General features: G+C 44.6%; 1 protein-coding gene across 1 annotated transcript; it reads right to left on the reverse strand.

Moving 5' to 3' along the window:
- Nucleotides 1-1,892: 1,892 nt before the first annotated feature.
- On the reverse strand, nucleotides 1,893-22,960 carry CSE1L (chromosome segregation 1 like). Its single transcript, XM_080354769.1, has 25 exons — nucleotides 22,878-22,960; nucleotides 20,177-20,272; nucleotides 19,459-19,601; nucleotides 17,115-17,216; nucleotides 16,529-16,674; nucleotides 16,132-16,222; nucleotides 15,767-15,874; nucleotides 14,782-14,874; nucleotides 13,850-14,017; nucleotides 13,619-13,748; nucleotides 12,234-12,299; nucleotides 11,525-11,727; nucleotides 10,596-10,680; nucleotides 9,821-9,882; nucleotides 8,919-9,055; nucleotides 8,653-8,756; nucleotides 8,091-8,188; nucleotides 7,063-7,213; nucleotides 6,096-6,304; nucleotides 5,327-5,424; nucleotides 5,033-5,118; nucleotides 4,320-4,401; nucleotides 3,761-3,907; nucleotides 2,742-2,973; nucleotides 1,893-2,054 (listed from the first exon to the last, which is right to left on the reverse strand). The coding sequence occupies exons 2-25, from the start codon at nucleotides 20,259-20,261 to the stop codon at nucleotides 1,965-1,967; spliced, it is 2,916 nt and encodes a 971-aa protein (XP_080210895.1). The 5' UTR covers nucleotides 20,262-20,272; nucleotides 22,878-22,960; the 3' UTR covers nucleotides 1,893-1,964.
- Between the last annotated feature and the right edge of the window lie 355 nt (nucleotides 22,961-23,315).

Raw genomic sequence — 23,315 nt, forward strand, 5'->3', positions numbered from 1 at the left:
GAGCAGGCAGAGCTCGGAGTATCCTTTTGGCTGGCAGGTTTTGAATGACCGCGGCTCAATTAACACTGACATTCGAGGTAGGCATTCAGTTCCTTGCAAATGTCACATCTCCCATGTGGCTCCAGCCTGTCTATTGAAATTCATTCCGCAAGGCGCTTCGGCAGGCTCGTAACACACACCACAGTCTCTCATCAGCATTAAGGCGGATGCTTTTCACGATCACCACTGTATTATTTCACTCGAGAACTGCTTTCACTTCACACCTGTGAACAGAGGCTCTGACACTAAATGGCAGACCAGATGCAAGAAAACCTCTTGATGCTGACTCATTTAATACATTTTTAGGCACTTAGTAGTTTAAATCCATTCTCTAACAAGCAACTCTTTTCTTGATATATTAAAAGATATGGCCAGCATGCACACGGCATCTCACACGGCAGCCCCAGATACTGAAGAACTGAGACACAGCTGATTCTGCCCCATGCTTCCCCTCAGTAACTTCTGTAACTTTCTTGATACGAAGCCCAGCTTCATGAGGCATTCTAACTGTGATACACCAAACCAGTCCTGATTCAGCTTCATGAGGCATTCTAACTGTGATACACCAAACCGGTCCTGATTCAGCTTCATGAGGCATTCTAACTGTGATACACCAAACCGGTCCTGATTCAGCTTCATGAGGCATTCTAACTGTGATACACCAAACCAGTCCTGATTCAGCTTCATGAGGCATTCTAACTGTGATACACCAAACCGGTCCTGATTCAGCTTCATGAGGCATTCTAACTGTGATACACCAAACCGGTGATGATTCAGCTTCATGAGGCATTCTAACTGTGATACACCAAACCGGTCCTGATTCAGCTTCATGAGGCATTCTAACTGTGATACACCAAACTGGTCCTCATTCAGGTAATCTGCAGAAATTCTGTGGACAAGTAACAAACAATAAAATCTGTCATCTATCACATTGCTTGCTATCCCGTCAGTCTGAGACTCCATTGTTATTCAGCAGTTTGTCAGTCTCTGTAATAAGCGTCTTTCCATGCCTGCAGCACCAGGGCTCTGGATTGCTGGCAGTCTGGACCAGAACGGCTCCGGCATTTCACTGGTCACCGCAATGGCCATAACTACAAGGCAAACTGATGCGCTTGAAATTCCACGCTGACAGACCTAATCAGTATAGCTCTAAAAATCACTGCTTCAGTTTTAAGACAACCCTAAAAATCCACTTGGAGACTGATAACCAGTCTAAGAGGGTCTGTTACTTCGCTTTTACTGCGCTGCACTGACATTCGTGCAACGGGAAGGGCTGCACCTGCTGATGAGCGTCAAGAGGGACAACAGCTTTGGATCGGCAGCCAGAGTTCTAGATTTGCTCTGTATGATCCTGCAAAGCACTGAAACTCAAGATAAAGACAAACCCTCACAGTCTGACTGGTTTGTATTCTATCCTAAGGTTAAAACATTATCTGTTTTTAAACCAACTACATTCTTCTAAAACAGTAAGCGCACAGTGACAGGCATTTTAAACAAGTACTTCTTATTTATTCACAATTTAGATAAAGTTTAAGGAAAGACAAAAGAAATACAAAGGACAACATCAAAATGAAAAGGAATATTAGTGACCAAAGTGAGTTTCTACAGCCAGTGCTCTCCATACACTTCAAAACGTTATCCACACACCGCAGATGGAGATTTCAAACCAATCCCATAACAAACCACTAGGACTATTCCCTTTGGAGCTGACCCGGGAATGGAAGTTAGCCGCCTTTATGAGTACACAAACCACCACATTCTCTCAGTTGCTGCTTAAAGCCACATTTATCTTTCACAAGATGGATTCTGCAATACATTTTCAAGTAGCATTTTTCATTTTGTCTGAGCTCTGCTATAAAAGAAGTCAGCGTCAACCTTTTGTATAACAAACCAGCTCTAGATCTTGCTTGTGGAATAAATGCAACTCAGAGCAGTGTGACACTGGCGGCCTGGAGGTATCCTTGGAGATACTGCAACGCTTCTGCATTCAGACTGGTGCTCAGCATCGATGGAACCTTAAAACACACAGAGCAGAAGTGTCAACGTGCACACACATTAAACTACTGCTATATCCTGTTAATCACCGTGTCAATATATGGTACAAAGTCAGATGACATCCTGAGAGCAGCAGTTTTTCATATCAAACGCAGCTGCTGGAATTACTGTTCCTGCTGCTGATGGTTTTACATTCTACTTACCTGAGTCAAATATGGAAGAAGAGTAGAGAAACCCTCCTGTTACTAAAGCAGATATCTGAACACAACAAACACCAGAGCTCTCAGGCTACATTTACTTACCAAAATCTTGAACAAAGACGCTACGGATTTAAATAGTTGACTGGAAACTTAACTTGTTTAATTTCATATGAGCTGCCTGAAATTTCCTGAGTACATACAATTGAGCTGGAGACAAGTATTAAGTCATGTACTAACAAGGGGATAAGTTTTCCTTTAAGAAATGGAACATTTAAGCTTATTGCTAAATTAAGTACTGTGAAAATAAGACCTTTCTAAGGTTACAAAGGAAAAACCTTACAAAAGCTACATGCCATTAAAGAATAAAAGAGAGTAATACCTCGCATTCTGGTTGTGACACACTTCATTATGCTGATCAGCAAGCATTAGCAAGAGAGAGCCATTATCAAAAAGGCATTTCTCCTCTGCAGGATCTGGCATTAGCGCAGCACGTACAGCACCACCTACCCTGCCTGGGCACGCTGTGGACAGCTTGTGGAGAGACTGGGCCAGATGGATCCTCGGGTTGTTCACCATTTGACCGACAGGATCGTGTTCTTTTTTCCCAGCGAAGGCGAGCTGAGAGAACGCGGTCTGATAGCCGGGGGTGTCCTCTATGTCGATGAAGTGCTCCTCGTCGGGGATAGTGTCGTCCTCGGGCAGCTCAAAGAGCCCAATGAGGGCCTGCAGCAAAGGAGTCCTGTACGCAAAGGGGGATAAAACCGGACTGCTTAAAATACACCGGGATGGAGTATCTTGTACGAGAATGTTCAGATCACTTAGAACCCTTTCCAGCTTGGCCCCTGGAGGTATCCGATTAGCTATTGAAATCGGAGGTGCCCAAACTAAGCTGGACTTTAAGAATTTTCAATCTGTGTATTTTACAAGCATGATGTAGGTGATCATACTAAAAGCACAAACAAGGTATTTTTTATCAGGTCAAATTCTCATGAAACATAGCTAAGACGAGCCATTCTTTCCCAGGTGAAACCTTTTCTCTAAGTACGTTTTAAAAAGTTCTAGTTCGGAGCTCTACTCCCTGTCACTGAGTTCAGGCCCCTGACGCCCCAGACGGCCCTACGGGGGCTTCCCCAAAACTGCTGTCAAGCTATGACCTTAGAGCTTCTCTGCCAGGCTGTAAGTACCTCTGCTCAGGTCTCCTGACTAACAGAACAGCTGTAAGTCAAAACTGGGCCTAACTGTTCAGAAAGAACACAAGCTAAAAGCAAGCAGTGTATTTTCTTAAACGCAGCCCTAGTTAGCTGAGCCACTGCTCTCTCCATCACAAAAATTTCAACCTAGTTCTGGCATCTGCTTTGAAAATAGAGTTATATTTGTGGAGAAAAAGTGGTAGGAAAAGCCTGAAACTCAGCCCTGTAACAAGAGCAGACCTGAAGAAATCACAATAGAATACATTTTGATGCAGCTCACATCTTCAAAAACTCAAGCAGGCTCGCTAAGGGAACTCCCGGCAGTGCTGTACATACCACAGCTTGGTGTACTCCGTGTCCATCATCGGAGGACATTCTGTCAGTATTTTTGTAATGCCAACAGCACAGATTTTCTTTTCAACTTGTCCTGACACTTTCTGGATTTCGGGAATTATGATTTTCTCCAGAACCATTCCAAACATCCTACCACGACATTAAAAAAAAGTATTAGAAAGCCTTACAGTGACACAATCAAACTAGACACAATATGAAGCACTCGGAACAAGAAAGCCCCGTCATTTCTTAGGACGCTGCCCCGTTGCAGTAGATGTGTGATAGAAATCTAAGCACACAAGCTTTCCGCAAAGGGAGAATAAAAACATCACTCTCTCCTTTTTATGATCTGCTTGGGAGATCAGTGTCTTGAGTACCACCAAGGAACTGTGGCAGCAAACCAAAGACTGCTAGACAAAAAACCAACCACAGCAAAGAAACACTTGGCTAGTCCAATTAGCACCAATTGCAGTTTGCAGCTTCAGCTAAAGGAGACAACGGCTCCTACTCGAAAAGAAAAATCACACAGCAGTCTAAAATAATATTACAAAATGATACTGACTTTGGCTGTATGCTGTCGAATATTTCCTGCAGAGCTAGTGCCCCATACTTGATGCAGTACAAGTTAATGAAGACTAGGAAACCTGTAACAAGAGAAAGGTTGAATTCAAACTCCACAGGAAAACAAAACAATAGCTTTAGAGTCAGCAGCAAAACACATTCTAACAAGTTTTTAAAAGGGATAGAAACAGCAGTCCTTATAAACTCGCAGGTTTTGGGAGGTACCTTAACTTGCTGCCTTGAAGTTTGTCACAGGTTTGCTAGTTTAACGTAAAACCTTATCAACAATTTAATTCATATGAAGGCTGAATGACACATGCATAGAACATTTAACAGTAATAACACAACTACATGTAAGAAAGGAAAGTGTGGTCATTGTGCTCTGTGAGAGTGTAAGATTGCTGGTATTATTTGAGGATGAAATGGAGACACTTGCAGATAATGTCACACGGTCAGAAAGTATGAGGAATACACAAGTCTCCTCTCTCATTCAGTTCCATTCCTTCAGTTTCCATGGAACAAGCGTCACCTGCCGAGGTAACTGCCTTATATGCCATCCTTGATTACAGCGACCACTTGAAGCAAGTCACTGAGGTTCAGAGTCACTAGCGCCCCTTCATCCGCATCACCACAGGATCGCCATTCAGAACAGCTGCACGACCCAACCCGCGGGCATCACCAGCACTGAAGCTTTCCACATAGCAAGGAACTTACTTTTAATAAACTTTGTTGTTTTGGAATTTTGAAGTCTTTGGAATAGTAGAATGAAGATCTGTTTCCTGTACTGGGCAACCGATTCACTGGAAATTTAAAAGAATAGTTAGTAAAATCCTAGTATGGATTGAATAATGTCATTTCACAGAAAACATGGATAGCCTTATTCTAATCTATTTTACTTACAAATGTGACTTACTCCATTTGTTAAACATTAGCTATGAAGTGTACAAACACACTAAATATTAAAGTCTACAGAAATTAGTTTTGAATGTAATTTCAACTCGTACTCACGGAGGCATATGCTCTATAATACTGTTCAGAAGATAGAATCCTTGATGGTCATTAGCTTTGGAGGCAATCAGCTTCTGGAACACACCTAACAACCCGGGCTGCAAGAACAGCAGAGACAGCGCTTTATACAACAGCTCTTCACGTGTGACCCACCAGAACGCTGGCCCTCACCATCCAGGACACACACCCGGCAAAAGCTTTCCTAACCTAACCCAGGGCTCTGTTCCATCAGGACCAAGTGAAGCTCCTTTGAGCATTGGCCTTGATCACAACACCAAAGCCGGTTTGAACGTGTGTGTCTGCTCTATCGACAGCGCTGTCTAATCGAGTCAGGCTCAGCAGATCACGCAGAAGTGACACAAGTGTGCAGCATAAACCTGCTCCAAATGCACCAGTTCTCAGATCCAATGACATTTTAGCTCTTCCTCACTCTGAGGACTGTTCTGAACAGAACCTGAGTTGTTCTGATCCACAGGGTTCAGCACGAGTAAAATGAGACGGAAAAACTGTGGAAACTCATCTGCCTGCAAAGACTAAGTGCAGGAATTTTACATCTTAATTGACAAAAACATGGAGCCAAGGATTTATCTTAACCCCGTAATGGAAGAGCCTGCATTCATAGTACTTTTTGTCTATGTAAGCACCACTAATTTAAAGTCCAAGCACAAATTCTGCACCAAACCAGCTATTCTCTAAAGGAAAAATTCCCTTCAAATTTTTCCTGTGAAGACATGTGTAGAGGCACTCTGACTAAATCCATCCAACTTACGATTTTGTCAGCAGCAGCACTTGCTATTGTATTGGCACCCCGCTCCAAATACGCCTGCAGCAGTCGGACCAAGGGAGGAATGTTTCCTGTCCTTTCCCATAACACTGGCTGGAGCAGATGAGGAAACAACGCCATATAGGATGTCGGGATTTCATTTTTATGCATTTCTAGAAGTAGGGACATCACTTGAAACACATATGGAATGAACTCTGGAAAAGAAATGATGACACAAATTCAGCAAACACAGCCACAGTCAGTTCCTAGGAACCACGTATCTATTGATTTAACTTACAGTTTTGTGAGACTAACACAAAGATCACAGAATCACTGAATCCACTGGGTTGGAAAAGGCCTCAGAGATCATCCAGTCCAACCCTTGGTCCAACTCCAGTCGGTTTACTAGATCATGGCACTAAGTGCCATGGCCAATCTCAGTTTACAAACCTCCAGGGCCGGTGAGTCCAGCACCTCCCTGGGCAGCCATTCCAATGCCTGACCACTCTCTGCACAGAATTGCTTTCTAATTTCCAGCCTAAACTTCCCCTGGCAGAGTTGAAGCCCATGGCCCCTTGTCCTATTGCTGATGCCTGGGAGAAGAGACTAGTCCCCACCTGGCCTTGTTGAACTTCATCCCATTGGAATCAGCCCATTTTTCCAGCCTGTCCAGACCCCTCGTGCCTTCCCGCAGCCCGACACTCCCTCCCAACTTGGCGTCGTCAGCAAGACAATATAATTTAGAAGAATAATAAGAGGCTTTAGAGCAGCGATTGTTAGATATTTTTAAAATAAGCCAATACAGTTGATGTACCCTACAGAACAACCCAGATGCTTCCTAGAAGTGTTTATTAGGACAGTGAACATGCTGCGTTCTCACTTGAATCTCCTGTGTCACAGAAAACCTGCCATGAGGTAAATCATAGCAACCTATAGCAACAGAGAGAGCAAAAGCACTTTGATTTTAACTTACCTTGCACATCATTCTGTAGTATCTCAGTGAACACCATAAACAAAGCCTCTTCAAAGCTTCCAACTGCATCAGGGTTTGCTTTGCACGTTATCCTTATCGACAAGCATATTGATTCAAACATGTAATGGTTAAAGTGAGGTTTGCTTGGATTCTACAAACAAGTTATAAACAGATAAATCAACCCAAACTTGCAGACAAGTTACTTAGCAAAATCTATTTATTTAGCAACATTTATTTTTTACTTCAACTGAAGTCTAAAGTAACAATTGGGAATAAGGATGCTTATGACTTATTTATTAATATGCTAATGAAATTGATTCCACAGGTAAAGCAAACATAAAAACCTTTAAAGCACAAAGGAGGGGTGTTTTTATAGGCATTTTGAAGACAAGGAGGGTTTTTCAGAGGCTCTGCATAATCTAGCAAGTAGCTGGAGCATCACAAAATGAAAACTGGAAAAAAGAGATTTCTGAGTCCTCTAAGTGTCTAGTCCATTCTTTCTTGAACGCCACTTTTACACTGCAGCCGAGTTTAAACCATAAATAGTAGAGGTTTTTGGCTAGTTGATGAAGGTATCCTGAAGCATTCCCTAATGTGCATGTTCAAGAGGCTTAGCCCAGCCTGAACAAAACACTATGAGAACTTTACCCGCCAAAAGCAAGAAGATAATTCATTTCCTTTAATCCCACATTTAATATTAGCCTCAGAAGCTTCAGGGACAAAGAGTAAGAGTTGTGAGAAGAACAGATTATTGTAAGAGTAGCCTCCGCACAAGCAAACATTGATATTGGAACAAACTAGTCTTGCAAAAAGATTTCACATGCTGTTTCAAATTTCACATGAGAGCCGGGGAGAATGATTTGCAAATGTCCTAAACGGAAGGCTCTGCTTTCACCTAATCTGAAAACACCACCAGTTTACAGTATCCTAACAGAACACAAACAACAAGACACACATGAGCCTTTAGCGAGGCGGCTCTGGAAGGTGAGGAGGGAACACTTCTCAGCCCGTTTCTGCTGGTTCTTTACCTTGCTGACGGCCAGCAGCTTCTGGGTGAGCTGCGTGATGACAGAAGGGATGTACGGAATTATGGATTCTTGTAGCAGAGAAAAACTCCTCATGATGGCTGCAAATAAATGGACAGTATTATCTTCTGGAGACTAACACACACCGCTGTCATCCATCAAACACCTAAACCCTTTACCTTCTAGTATTAAATCGGATCCCAAGGAATTATGTACAGTAAGAAACAGCACCTACTGCAAGAGCAATCAATCTCTAATCATGACAAAGGATAAAGCAAAGCCTCATTATCCCCATTCCACGGGCAGAGCACAGAAGATTAAGCAACTTCGCAAAGTAAATAATTTGTCACAATACCATTATGTTTAGTGTTTCTCTTTGGTACCACATATTTAGTCAAGGATGACTTAGTATAGCCTGGTAAATGAGTGCAGGCTGCACACACCTCTTTAGCATGTTTGCATAGGTTAGCTTTTCCAAATAAAAATTTCAGTAGCCTGTAACCATACGCCTTGAGCTCAAGTTAACAAACTTACTCTTATATTGCAGAACTCATAAAGCATTTACCTTTCATAATGTATTCATTTTCAGATGAGCCAGGGAGCGTCAGCGCTTTAAAAAGGTTCGTTAACAGCACTTCTACAAATGGTGCCATTTCTGCAGCTGTAATGCTGTGAAACAAAACGTGGGTCTTCAATGATGAAAGGTAGTCACAAACTTCAAACATTTACAATACTGTAACGCTAAGAAATAAAAGATCCCCTACAGATACTTCTCACCCTTAAAGGACAAAACCTATGTGGTAATGACTTTATTTCTGCTTGAAAACTTACAGGGTAGTATTATTTGTCCCCCGCATGGTAAACAGTCTTTCAAGAGCATGGGCTGCGTACGTATGGACCACAATGCTTTCTGCTTGAAGATGATTGATTAAGAGAGGAATAGATACCAACAGTTGTTCTTTAGGTACCTACAAGATGTAGCAGCAAATTACACACGTGTCACACAAAAACACAGACGGTTCAACACTAGAGCAAAAGCACCTGAGCTCATCAGCTCACACGGAGCCTCGGCAGAGGGAGAAGCCTGAGAAGGCTCCTCCAGCGGGACAGCCAGCGGGGACCCCGTGCTGCCACTGTGCGGGTACCGGCCCCAGCACCAGCGGCACCGCTCCCTGTCAGCCAGGGCACGCGTTCCCGATGTAGATTGCTTTTTCCATTGTACTTTGAAACGGCAATTAAAAAGACACCAAGCTTTAGAAAATAAATTTAAAAAAAATCCCAGATGTTTCATAAGAGATGAATTAAGGCAATCTAAAATTTAGAAAGAACGTATTTTCTTACTGCATCTCACAGATCAGAAAAGGTAAAGGACAAAGCTGCTGTACTCTCATTAACCACTGCAATTATATGAGCAATCAAGTGTGTTTAGACTGACATCCACTCGGAAAAGTCTGAGTGTGTCACAGAACTAAGCATGCTGAGATGTTCAGAGCTCCCACACCGTATGGACAGCACACGGGCCACGCGTTCACCGGATATCCGTAACAATATCATTTGCTTTCAAAATGAAAAATCCAGCACGAAGTGTTATTTATTACTATCAAACACCTGTTGAATTAATGTAAGGCCAGGGTAGATAAACTAGGCTCAGCAAGTATAAAGTTACAATCTACAATATGTTTATGTCATAAGAGTAAAAAAAACAAAACCCAAAAACCAAAAAACCACCTTACTTGATTTCTAAAAATCATGATGTATTTGATCCCATCTGCTTTCAGCACAGGGAATTCATTCACTGCAACACAAAAAAATGCAAATGTTGATACTTTTAACGTAAATGTGATTACTGAATGTATACTGTGTATAGACATCAAGTGATTTTTATCCTCAAAAATAATACACACAACGCTATTCTGCTCTGCTTAGTGTCTCCATTTCTGCATGGGCGCCGTTAGAATATCCGTTTTAGTTACAAATCGCACCCCAGTAGCGTTAAGTGTACGGTTCAGCTCTCTCAAATGAAATTTTTCTTTCTGGCTCCAATTACAAATCCCAAGACAACACACTATGTTCCCAATATCATAAGATAGTTGCTGAAGCATAACATAAATTATGTGTCTTAACTGTAGACATCAGCAGTCCCGCTGCCATGGGCTGACACGGGCTCTGAGCCACCCGCTGGTATTTCAACACCTCGGGGTGTTGTACAGCACCCAAGCTGAAACCAAGTGGCTCTGACCGCAGGGCTCACAGGGCCAGCGGTGCACACACTGACACCGCAGGCAGCCCCAATCAGCTCTGCTCAAAGCTCCGGCAATCCGCTCTCCCCAAAGCTCGCCGAGCGCCGGCCACACCAGCGCCAACAACCTCCCGTGTGCCAGGTGTTCGGAGGCTCCTGTCCCAGAGGTTCTGCTGACACATGAGCGCCTGAGGCTTAAGAAACCGCAGCCGCTGTCAAGGCTGTAGCTGCATCACAAAAACGCCATGTAAAAATTAACATTAACTTACCATTAGCAGACTTTAAGTCAGGTTGAATGTGATTCACAAAGAATTCTGTCAGATTAACAAGTTCATTGGCTTGTGTTATTCCGTGCTACAAAAACAAAACCCAAATCAGCTCTGGTTTTAGATGTTGATATTCAGCTAGTTTTCTTACTCATTTTTATGTACTCTTAATAAAAGGAATCTAAAGCATGCGTGCATGTCATGAGATTGTTGAAACCACGTCTTTAGCAGAGAGCCATCCAATTCATTTGTCGTAATGTTTCTAGTATTGAGGTTTCAGCTGCAGCGCTGCTGAGGTTCAGAGCGAGCAGCTCAGAGCTGAGGAACAACGTGTAACACAGCAATAGCAAACCAAAATTTTACATAGAGAATAGAGCAGCAAAATAAACACTGTTTAGGTTTCTCTCATGAAAAATGCAACTAATTTTTAAAACGGGATTTTCAGATGGATATTTATCAATCAAGTGTTCTAAGTGATGTTATCCCATATGTGCCACTAAACAGCATAGAAAAAGCAAGACGTACAACTTAGTTTCCTAATGGATAGCAGACTCAGGTTCAGATTACACATCAGTTACCAGCAATCCTGTGCAGTAATACACAAGTGGAGTTGCGGGAAAAGACTGAGAACCCTCAGCAAAATTGCATTTAGGTGCTGTAGAACATATTTTACTATGTTTGCCTCAAACCTGTCCTGTAAAGCCACTGGGGGTTGAACCACAATAGCATTTAAAATACTTACTAGTATATTAAAATCCATTCTGTAGGACATTTGATACAATGCTACTGTTCCCAAATACAGTTTAGCTCAGGTGTGACTTTCAGTGGACCCAGCCCATCAGCTGCTTTCTCCCAAACACGCAGATCCATTCCCAGCCACCACAAGCATTCACTTGCCATCTCCAAACCAAATGAATAGAATGCAAAAGTACCTTCTGTGTCTGAGCTTTGGATGCCAAAGACGTAACAAGGTAAATGGCTGCATCTTTGTGCTTCCAGTTAACAGATGGATTCTTTGCATACTCTTGCAGCATAGAATTAACATATCCAGAAAAAATCCCGGTCACAGGTCCTTCGAAAAATTTGCACAAGCCTCTGACTAGATCACAAGCTGCTCTGCGCCTGGTGTCAATATCTGCAGGAGAATCAGAGGTTCTTTGGCTATGAGAAAGTAGACAGCTTTTCATATTAATAATCAATCATATATTAATAATATAGAGCTTCTCAAGTGACAGCCACACAATATGTTGTTATTGCAATCTCCACACTGGTGTGAGGGTATACGCAGACACAGCCCCTCCAGGGCACTTCAAACTCCACACACGGGAACTGAACACACCACGGTGGCCCCTGTTCAGCACTGACTTCCAGGCTACATCTGCTGAAATGAGAACGTGAGCGGCACAGGACACGCACCAAGCCAATTAAGGAAAAAACCCTACAAAAACATTGTTCTAAACAAAAAGACACTGTGGCGGGCACAATGTGACAGTAAACGCCATCGGAAACTGGATAAACTCTCGTGTGGTAAGGACATCTGCCCAATTCACAAAATAAGTTATAAAAGCTTCAGTAAATTGCTTCAGCTCTTTCAAGCTATATTTAAAGACGAAGTATTCTTAGTATAAATCTGTGGATTACCTGATCCTTCCAAATCCCTTCTTATATATTCTTCTGAATTATCTTCAAATGCTTCTTCATCAGCCGCTGAAAATATAAATATAGAGAAGTTTAAACACTGAGGTCTCTGGTTTTTATGGCAAAAAGGTGTCTTCTTATCAACTTGCTATTTTTTCCAAGTACTTTCTATAACATTAATCAAAATGAATCAGAAATATCCAGCCTGAGTAGCCTGTTCAGCTTGCTGCTGCCCCACACCTGAGTCCTGCATACTCATGAGCTGATGTATGAGGCTCCCAGAGTCACAGACTTAAGAGAGAGAAGCTTCTTATCACTGCAGTACATCTGCACTGCATTTTAGATGCTAGGAGCAATATGAGCCCATTAAAGCTCGAAGAAATAGACATCACGATTTATTAGGCCTACTCATCCTCCTCGAATTATTCTGATAGTCACTTTAATCATGAAAAGTTATTGGTGGCACACGACCTGGGCTTCCTATACTTTCCAATCTGAGATCCCAGTAAGACAGAAAAATTCTTGGATACACTCATACAATTCTGCAAAGCGTATAAGACAGCAAATCTGTTGTAGAAACACACGGAATCCCAGAGTGTCAGGGGTTGAAGGGCCCTGTAAAGCTCACCCAGTGCAATCCCCCCATGGAGCAGGAACACCTAGATGAGGTTACACAGGAAGGTGTCCAGGCAGGTTGGAATGTCTGCACAGAAGGAGACTCCACAACCCCCTGGGCAGCCTGGGCCAGGCTCTGACACCCTCACCCCAACAAGTTTCTTCTCAAATTTAAGTGGAACTTCCTGTGTTCCAGTTTGAACCCATTGCCCCTTGTCCTGTCCCTGGTTGTCACCAGCAGAGCCTGGCTCCATCCTCCTGACACTGCCCCTTTCCATATTGATCCCCAGGAATGAGTCCCCCCTCAGTGTCCTCTTGTCCAGCTCCAGAGCCCCAGCTCCCTCAGCCTTTCCTCACACGGGAGATGCTCCACTCCCTGCAGCATCTTGGTGGCTGCGCTGGACTCTCTGCAGCAGTTCCCTGTCCTGCTGGAACTGAGGGGCCACAACTGGACACAAGATTCCAGGTGTGGTCTCCCCAGGGCAGAGCAGAGGGGCAGGAGAACCTCTCTGACCTACTGACCACTCCCTTCTAACCCACCCCAGGTCCCATTGGCTTCCTGGCCACAAGGGCCCAGTGCTGGCTCATGGTCACCCTGCTGTCCCCAGGACCCCCAGCTCCCTTTCCCCTACGCTGCTCTCTAACAGGGGGGCTTTAATCCAGTACTAAAGTACACAAGAAGTAATCCTCAATTCTTAGTCCTGCAAAGCCATATATCATTATAATTTATCAGATTTTATTGTGTCTTTGAAAACTTGAGTCTCAAAAGTTACCTCTAAATTCCATATTGGGAACAATAACTTTTTCACAGATGCTTGTCAGCGTATTCTGGTCTTCAAACAGATGCTTGTAATGCGGTCTCTCACAAACCGAGGCCAGAAACTGGATTGCATTACTAACCAGCTACAACAACACAACCAGAACACGTAGTTTTAGCACAACTGACCAATTTATAATTCACGATCCATTATAATTCATTACAAGATCAGTTTATAACAGCTTACCAAGTCATATTTCACTTCCTGGCCTGTTGTGACCAACAGATTCCAGATCGCTGTTACGAAACGTGGCAGGTAGGGCTGGAATTCTTCATCATATTTTTGGGCATATAAAGCAGCATTATCACAGATTTGGGATTTCAAGAGCTCCAGTAATCCAGCTTCCTCTTCATCCTCACATAAAACAAAATTAAGAACTTAAACATCCAAACTACCACACTACTTAAATATTAAAAGCTTCAACGTATTTGAAAGAAATATTTGCCCTATTACTTTACCATGCTCTAAATAGGTCAATGAAATCCCTGCCCTGTCCTTAGAATTACTGTATTTTGCTGATTTGTACTGGAAATGTGCTGCAAGTCACCATGTCTACATTTCAAAGGAAAGTACTATGCACTCTCAGTCATTTAGACCTGAGAAAGTTTGACATGAAATGAAATTAAAAATGTAGCAGGAAAAAGACAACACAAGATGTCGAAAAAAACATGTTTAGAAGACACTGTATCTTGCTGCTGTAAATTGGAATAGTTGTAAGAGTAGTTCCCTCCCCTTTCCTATACCAGCACATGCTTGCGGAGCCACAAGCAGAGAGAACTGGGAAACAGTGGAAATTTCAAAGCAAAGGGGGAAGCCCAGTCCAAGGCCGGCCCTGGTCCAGCTGCCACCGGCCGCAGGACAGTCGGTGCTGGGCAGCAGCCACGGGCACAGCACAAAAGAGCAGCAAAGCGGCGTCCAGCAGCTGTGTGAGTCCCAAACAACCCTGACGCTATAGCACAGGATACACTTCATATGTCTTCCTATGCACCCTAAAGAAATGTATAGTCGCTTTGGCTCCATCATGTGGCAAACTACTGTACTGTATCTAGAAGACATCTACATTCTCAGTCACCTCTCTCCACCACACAGGCAAACCAGGAGGTGTATGCAGTACTTACATCGGTCTGTAAAAGCTTATTATCTAAGGTTAAAAGAGTATGAAAATTTGTCATCCATGTTTCCATGTTGTCTTCAAAAAACTCAGGAAGATCCTGTGAAGGAAATGCATAAATGTACATTTTAATTTCTGATTGCATTGGTTAGATAACATACCCACACTGCGTAATTCTTATGTATCCCCCTAATCTACTGAGGGACTCAGTGTGGAAAACAATCTTCAAAAGGAAACACTACTCCCTCCTCCTCCAAAAAACCCTCCAGACAGAGGCTTTGGAATACACCATTTCCAAAATCACTAATTTCTTACACCCTATAGAGCCAACAGCTTAATAAAGAAAGAACCTCATTGCCGTTTATTCTCCTAACAAGGGAGCACAAGCCTCCCTCTCAACTCCAGCTTGCCCTTCTCCCAACAGGGAAGAACAGCCCAAGCAACCAAGTCATGACCATCACACTTTACAGACTTATGTTCGCGCTGAGACACTAAATACATGTCACCTCAAAGTATCTTTTTACCATTTTTTGTATAATGCATTTATTTAATGTTGGAAATGCAGATCCGATTTCAAAGGGAAAGCCCCACGCTGCCAGCAGAATCCCCTGCACCACAGTGCTGCAGAGCTCCTGCTTTCAACGGACTTTGACTGGGTTCCTGTCAGTGCAGACGTGTCTCTAGGGGAGCACAGTGAGTACACGCTCAGGCAGTTGACTTCTGTCTCTCACAGCTCGTAACCAGAGCTACCCATACGCCACCGCCCTGCCATGACAAGAACTCAGCCCCTCTTGAACTGGGTGTAGATGGGGCCAAGCTAACACGTTAATTAACCCCATCCTCACTGTGCCTCCACTCCAGCCTTGATGCAGACTGCCAACTTTAATTTTTGTGACAAAGCCTTAAAGGCTGCCTCAAATGGATCCTATAAATAAGAGCATAACAGCTTTGTGGGATCAAAGCAAAACTATTAAAAGAACAAGGAGAGTCACCTGAAAATTTAAACTGTAGAACAGCTTCGCAATTAGAATGAGAGAAGAAAAGAGAATCTTCAAAGCACTGGCATCATTTGCGTGTGTGCTGCACAGGTCAATAGTTGCCTAGAAAAAGACATAAGATTCAGTTAAGTAACACACACAAACCACACTGACAAGAGCTACTGAAAAGCATCATATAACACTTAAAAAATACAGCTCCTTTTCCTCCCCTTATCAAACCCATCAGGTCTCATGTCATGACTCTAGTCTGAACCTCATTAACAACTTCAAAGCAACTATTAAGTTTTTATTTTGCAGGCATTCACAACAAGTGTTTCAGAAAGAGAAACTTTCTTTACAAATGATTCAGAAAGAAATACCTTAAAGAGATTTGTCAAGGGCAAAGCAAAAGCATCGAGGACAAGTTTGATCTCTGTCCATAATTCATTTGACTTAAATTCGTGCCGGTACCTGACAAGTGAAAGCAATACACGAACAACTTAATACAGTCTTCGCATTCATTACCAATTTCACTTGCATACAATTAATTTTTTGTGCTGAACCTTGAAAGAAATATGGTCAAGTAAGAAAGAACTACACAACATAGTTCAATACCATGTCAGCTGTATACATTCAACAAACACTTAAATTCTTATTAAAAAGTCAATAAGCATAAGTAGAAGCCATAACTGTCGACTCTTCAAATCTACAAAATCAAATCTAACAGCAACAACTTAGAGTTGGACAGAAATTACAATTCATAAACTCATATGATACCTTTTGAATAAAGAGTGAGCGGTGCGAAGGACCCCGTTAATGACATGGAAATCTCCACTCTGAAAGCGATTCACCATTTCTGTCAGCAAGTCTGGCCACTTCTGCGGAAAGTCCTCCCGACCAATAATACTAATGGCATCGCTTAACTGGAAAGGAAATACAAGCAGGACATGAGAGGACAGCAGGCTCCCGTGACAGACACGGCACTCACACCACAGGCTGCAAATGTCCAAGAAAAATGCTCATTATTCTTGTCACATTCAAAAACCACTGGGCTAAATATCTGCTAGTTTTCACCACAAATAAATAAATCTCACTTTAAATCCAATGTGTACACACATGTGTACACAGTTCACTTTCTGGAATTACTACATTTAATTGCCTAACACTAGAACTTAGCTGTAAGATTAAACAGTAACTGCCTCTAAAACAAGAATTAAACTAGGCTGTGACAATATACTCCAAGTTACTTGGGCTGGGATGACCGCACTGGTGAGGGAACTGAGCTCTGTCAGTGCCCAGAGCCTCCAGACACACTTAAATAGTCAAAAAGTCTCACGGACGCAACCAGGAACTGACCCATTACCTGCTTTTGAATTTGTTCGGGGCTGCTCAGCATCAGGGGCACTATGTTGGCTTTAATGGCTATCCTGTCCGATTCACATATTTTGTTCGGTTCATCCTCAACCTAAAATTAAAACAATAACCAGTATACTCCAGGCAATGAGCAAACATCAGCATTTCAGAAAACAATTGTTTATACTGATTTAAGTAACTATTACATAGCTAAAGAAATTAAGAAGATTTATTTTGTGCAAGCTGCCTCAAACCACACTTTCTAGAAATGGCACATGAAGATGGGCACAGGTAACACCAGCAAAACTGTAACTTCGAGTTATCTAATCAGTTAAAAGTGCCAATCAGTTCGATGTCCAGTCAGCCAATAGCACCAAGTGGTAATAAATGACAAAATTTCTGCTAAAGAAATAAAATAAGGAGGCTTGCCACCAACCAGTGACAGCAGCGATAGTCACATTAGCTGTGACCACAGCACTGAAGCTCAGAAACCTAGAAATTATCCAGCAATTAAAGATGTCAGCACCTCCAGAGTGTAATTCCACGGTCTCAAGATGCTTAAGCCAGATGGCACTATTACCCTCCTCCTTGCGTCCCTTTCACCAGCTTCCCATAAACTTAAAGAAACTCAGTCATTTCAAAATTTCAAGAGTTCTGTTCAGCGCTAAACAAGCAGCTACAAAAGTAACACATGAAGAACTTGCTTTTCTGCTCCTATCACAAGAATGTACAAATCATTATATACATTAAAAACCACTAAAAGAAGATGACCTCTAAAACCTGAGCTTCACAAGTTTGTATGATGTGAGAGGCAGCAATAACTGCAGTAGGGAAGCAGGACCCACTGCTATGCATTTAGACAGATGAGGACAGAGGTGGCGGGGAGATCAGTAACAGCACATCCTAGTTTTCAAAGCAATGAACCTTTACGCAAGACTCAAGAGGTGGCACATGGATGAGTATTTCGTACATACTGTAAAAACAAATGTAAAGAAGTGAACTGTTCCCTGCCGCCAGAAGTGCCCTGTACACCCAGCTCTCCAGACCCTCGTGCACGTCCTTGAGCAGGCAAAAAACCCTTTAACATCCACTGAGCTTTGCATCAGCCAAGTCCAAGGCTGCTAAACGGAACGGCAGCACTAGGTAAGCAAGCCCAGGGCTGCGTTTTGTTTTGTAGAGCTGCTCTTGAAATGAAAGCTTCCATTCTGGACAAAACAATGTGCTTGAAGCCATACAGCAATCATAACAGTCCTCTGGAGGCACTTACTGCATAGCAGCTCCACCTACTCCAAACCAAAACCTCACCCTGGATTACAGCAGCAATCCACAAAGAGGAGAGCACTTACAAGTTCTTCCACAACAGAACACTATTTCTTCTTACAGTATCTTACAGATCAAGATGCAATTTGGGAGAAATGGCTGAGAATACAGTATTACAGAAAGGAAGTTCTAGAAATTTCATGCCAGACTGAATGTACTGATCTCATCAAACACAACCAGATGCAGGACTGCTGCAGCTTCTTCACATCGTATCAAGGGGAGGGGAAAAATCACATGCAAATTTGTGAACTGGTACCAGCTAAGATGCAATGATGAAATACCAGTTTCCCCATAGCAAAGCAATGTTATACAGTTGATATTTTTCAGATACAAATGGTACTTTCAGTGAGACAAAGTATAAACAGTAATAATTTAAACCTCTCATCACTGAGGGAGCTGAGCTCTCCCATCTAATACTTTCTACCAGAAATCAAATTTCATGAATGCTGAAAGCTCTGAATCAAAAATGTTTCTGCCCTCTCCAAAACACAGGATAAAACAGGATTAAATGGCAATACTTTAGAGTATTTGCAGACATGACACAGAAGTGTTAAACCGGCAAGGCCACCAAAATAAACTGTCCCACGCTGTTCTTTGCCCCAGGAGCACTTTCATGAAAGGGAAGCCAGTATCATCGCTTTCAGCTCCAGCGCTGGCTGGAAATGTTTGTAACAGTACGACAACAGATCCAGGCCAAATCAGCCAGCTCACATGTATAGACACTGCCCATCCATTTTAGTTCAAATAATATTACTGTTAGTAAAATGTCCTTTAAATATTATGCTTCTGCAAAATACTCATATATTAGAGAAAACCATACATTTTATCACCTAGCTCTTTTTAACAGAATGGACTCCAACGGTCCAGGTTTTAGTCCCTCATCAGTAAATTACACCTTGTGTTTGTTCTCTGAATGATCTTTCTTTCCTCACAGAGTACACACATTACACACTCTTCAGGGTTACTGTAGAGTTTCTTATTGTACCTTAAAGGGATTATTAAATCTTAGCACAACTCCTCACGAGGATACCTACAATTCTCCAGTTCCTTTTAATGTAATTCTTGAACGTTACAGATGCACAAACTTTGATGACGTTTTCCTGTGATTTCTCCAGCAGCGTTAAGAGTAACAGCGGGTAGTTCTGGCTTCCTTCAACTGACTCAAGAAACTTCTCCGCTGCAAGAGAAGACACTGAGGTTAGCAAAGGCTGAGCTGGTTTTCAGAACTGGGAGTCCCATGATTCCTCAGGTGTCTATTTAAAATAATCAACACATCAACATATCCCCAGAGTTTCACAAGAACAGCAACAGGAACAAGTCTGACAAAAGGTACTGTAGTTTTTTATCAGACTCTTCTACTATCAAACCTGTGCTATGAACAAAAGCCCTCAGTTCAGAGCAGGATGTGGAAATATTGCCTCCTGACTGTTTTTACACACCACAAACTGATAGAAGCAAATCCTGTTCTATTGTGAACAGCAGCACTGTTGTAAATAATTACAGTACAAAACTAAAAATCAGGAATACTGGAAAATAAAATTATAAAAAGCAAACACAACTAATTCCTATTCACATTCATCCCTCATTGGTGGTGGGTTTTGTTGTTGCTGGAGTTTTTAAAGACGTTTTAAAGGATACTGAGGATTTCTGCAAAGAGGTTACTGCATAAACACCCACTGAAGTTTGCTATATATACAGACAGAAGAGCTAAAGAAGCCCTGAACCTTCTGGTCACTCACGAGAATCACTTACCGGGACGCCTTATACCAGGATCCGGATCTAGTGTTTTCTTTAGATACTCAGTTAAAGTCTGTAAATTGGCATCGCTCAGCTCCATTTTGGCAGAACCTAAAACCCACAAGTAGTTTTGTTATAAATACAGATCAGAAGAATCTGTCCTGTAAGCTACACGTATGTAAAACCAGAGCCCACAGAAGACACACCTCAGCTTCTTCCGACTCTGCCTCATAAAGCACGGTCCTACCTTATACATCTCATCCAATACAACAGCAGCTGATGTGCACCAAGCACAAACCAGAGAACACTCCACTTCCTCACCACACGGAACTGCTATTGTCTGGTTTCTCGAACCCAAACTCCTAGAACAGGATCACACATCCAGCAAACCATGAACCGGCACAGCCCAGGGATCATCTCTTGCCCTTTTGGGACCAGAGGAGTTTATTCTTCAGAGAACTACTGGCAGCCCGCAGAGCTCCGCTGGCTGAAGAGCTGGACAGGGCTGCCCCGCGCAACCGCAAACACGACACTGAGCGGACGGCGGGTCAGGGCTTGGTTACAATCGTACTCAGCACCACAGAAAGGTGTCAACAGAAATTCATTTCTTATAAGGAGACAAAAGGCTGTGCAGAGCCAGAGGGTTTGCTCGCCCTGTAAAATTAACTTCGATTAGGGTGCGAATTAATTTAAACTGCAATACTTGTTACAGAATAAGTCTGTGCAATAAGCCTAAATTACTCCTCTCTAGTAATCCTCCCACGCAGATTCTCTTATTTACCATAGTGATATATTAACTCCACTGCTTTAATTGGAATAATTACAATTACAGTAACAAGACGTGCTTTTATGGCCATGTTGTTCAGGATATCGTAATGAATTCTGCCCATCTTTCCTAGCACCAACAGCACAGTTCACTCACTACAAATAATGAGGAAGCAAAGATTTTCTTTTTTCTCTGGAGTCTCTAATCAGTAAGACTGAAATTTGCCTGTCCCACTTTGGATTTTTTCTATATTGATTACCAGTGCAATTAATAGAGTTTCTATTTAAGCATGTTTGCAAAGGCAGAGAGTTTTAATGACACGATTTTAATAATATAGATGCCACAGTCAAACTGAAAACAGAGAACAAAAGTATCACACTGGATTAAAAGAATGTTAACTGAGGTCCCAACCTATGTTGCCAAAAGCAGAAAGCCACGAGAGGCGGGCCTGCCACGTTCCAGCACCCTCCCTCGGGCCGCGCGCTGACCTGCGGCTCTTCAGCAGGTCACATCGACCAGCGAGACCCCAATGGAGTACAGCATAAGCAAACACCACCAACAGCCGGCTCGTCTGTCCGACAGAGCGGCCTCACGCACGTTAGTACGATGTTGAAACCAATAATTAATAACAGAGAATCATCTGCTCCAGGGAAGTTGTAAGGCCAAGGTGCAAATCCACACAGAAATCATTGATGAAAACTAAACTTGATTCAAATGGGAAAACAAAGAGATGACAAGACTGAATGACCTTTTAAAAATACATCCCATATGCGATATAGAGAGCCATGCGAAACACACACACCTTACAGCCCGTGAGTTCACTCTGGAGGCCAAATGAAAGGATTTGAATCCATTACTCAATCCCCCATACAAAAGGATAAATATTTTCACCTCCTACCTACTTACTCTCGTTTCTTTCTCTTCTTCTAGTCACTTTGTTTCTCACTAAACAAACCTGGTGCTACTCGCTAGGGATCCAATGCTTTTTGCTGCGTTGTGTGAAATGTGCCTCCTGAAGAGGCCTCAGAAAACGGAGTATTTTCAGACCAGCCCTCCACAAGTAAACCCAGTAGCTGTGCTTAATACACTAACTACTTTAGTACAGACCGCTCAGGAAAGAAAAACGAAGGGAGCAGCGGCCGCCCAGCCTCAGGCCGCGGCAGCCCGGGACGCGGCTCTGCCCGCCCGGCTGCCCGCGGCTCTGCCCGCCCGGCTGCCCGCGGCTCTGCCCGCCCGGCTGCCCGCGGCTCTGCCCGCCCGGCTGCCCGCGGCTCTGCCCGCGGCCGTGGCGGTGCAGATGCTCTTTACAGCCGCTTCCCCAAAGCGCGGGGGTCACCGCGGGCCCAGCCGGACACACTGTCCCCCGCCCAGGCTGCTGCCCTCAGCGGGCCGGCTGCCCGGAGCCCTCCCGCAGGGCCGGGAAGAGGAGCCCGCCGGGCCCGGTTGTTCCGCTCCCGCCACCACGGGCCGGTCCAGCCTGTCCCCGCCGCCCCGGCCCCACTGCCCCTGTCCCAGGCGGTTTACCGCGGGACGGGGCCGCTCCGTCCTGCCCGCCGCCGCCGCCGCCACCCTGCGCCTCCCCCGCTCAGGCCGCCTCATGCGGCCGGGACCGGGCCTGCCCACCCCGGGCTGCGGCAGCGCGGGGCGGCCCCGAACGGCACCGACCCGCTCACGCTAACTCGCTCCCCTCCCCCTCCCCGCCACCTCCAGACTGGCAGCAGCGAGAGCCAATGAGAGGAACGCCCTGCACAGCCCCGGAGGCCGCGGGCCAATGACAAGCCGCGGGAGGCGGGCCGAAGCGCCCCAGCATGGTGAGCTGCGTCTCTCGCTGCGCCGCGGGCCCAGCGCCCGAACCCAGTGCGGGGCGGCTCCGGGCCCTGCGGGCCGCTGGGCCCAGCGGCCGCCACACCGGCACCGGCAGCAGCGCCGGGCGGCGCGGCCCAGCCTCACCTGGCGACTCCCCCCAGCGGCGGCAGCGGCGGCGACGGATCCGACAGCCCCGGCTGCGCTTCACATTCAAACCGCGGTGAGAGGGCGCGGCGGCGGCACCGTGACCGCATCACGCAGGGCGGGGCCACCGCTCGGCCGCCGGGCCAATCGGCGGCTCGTCCTGGCCCGACGCGCTCCTCTGTGAGCCAATCACTGCCGCGCTACGGCCGGCCAATGGCCGCGCTCTTCCCACAAGGCCCTGGGGCGCCGCTCGGTGCGGCTGCGCCGTGGAACCGCCCCCGGGCATGGGCGGGCGGGAGCGCGGGGCGGGGGAGCGGAGCCGGGGCGGGGGCGGGGGGAGCGGGGCGGGGAGAGCGGAGCCGGGGACGGGCCGAGCCGGGGCGCAGGGGGCCGAGCCGGGGCGGGGGGAGCGGAGCCGGGGCCGGGCCGAGCCGGGGC

This window comes from Nesoenas mayeri, assembly GCF_963082525.1.
Source record: "Nesoenas mayeri genome assembly, chromosome: 16".
NCBI classification, from domain to species: domain Eukaryota; kingdom Metazoa; phylum Chordata; class Aves; order Columbiformes; family Columbidae; genus Nesoenas; species Nesoenas mayeri.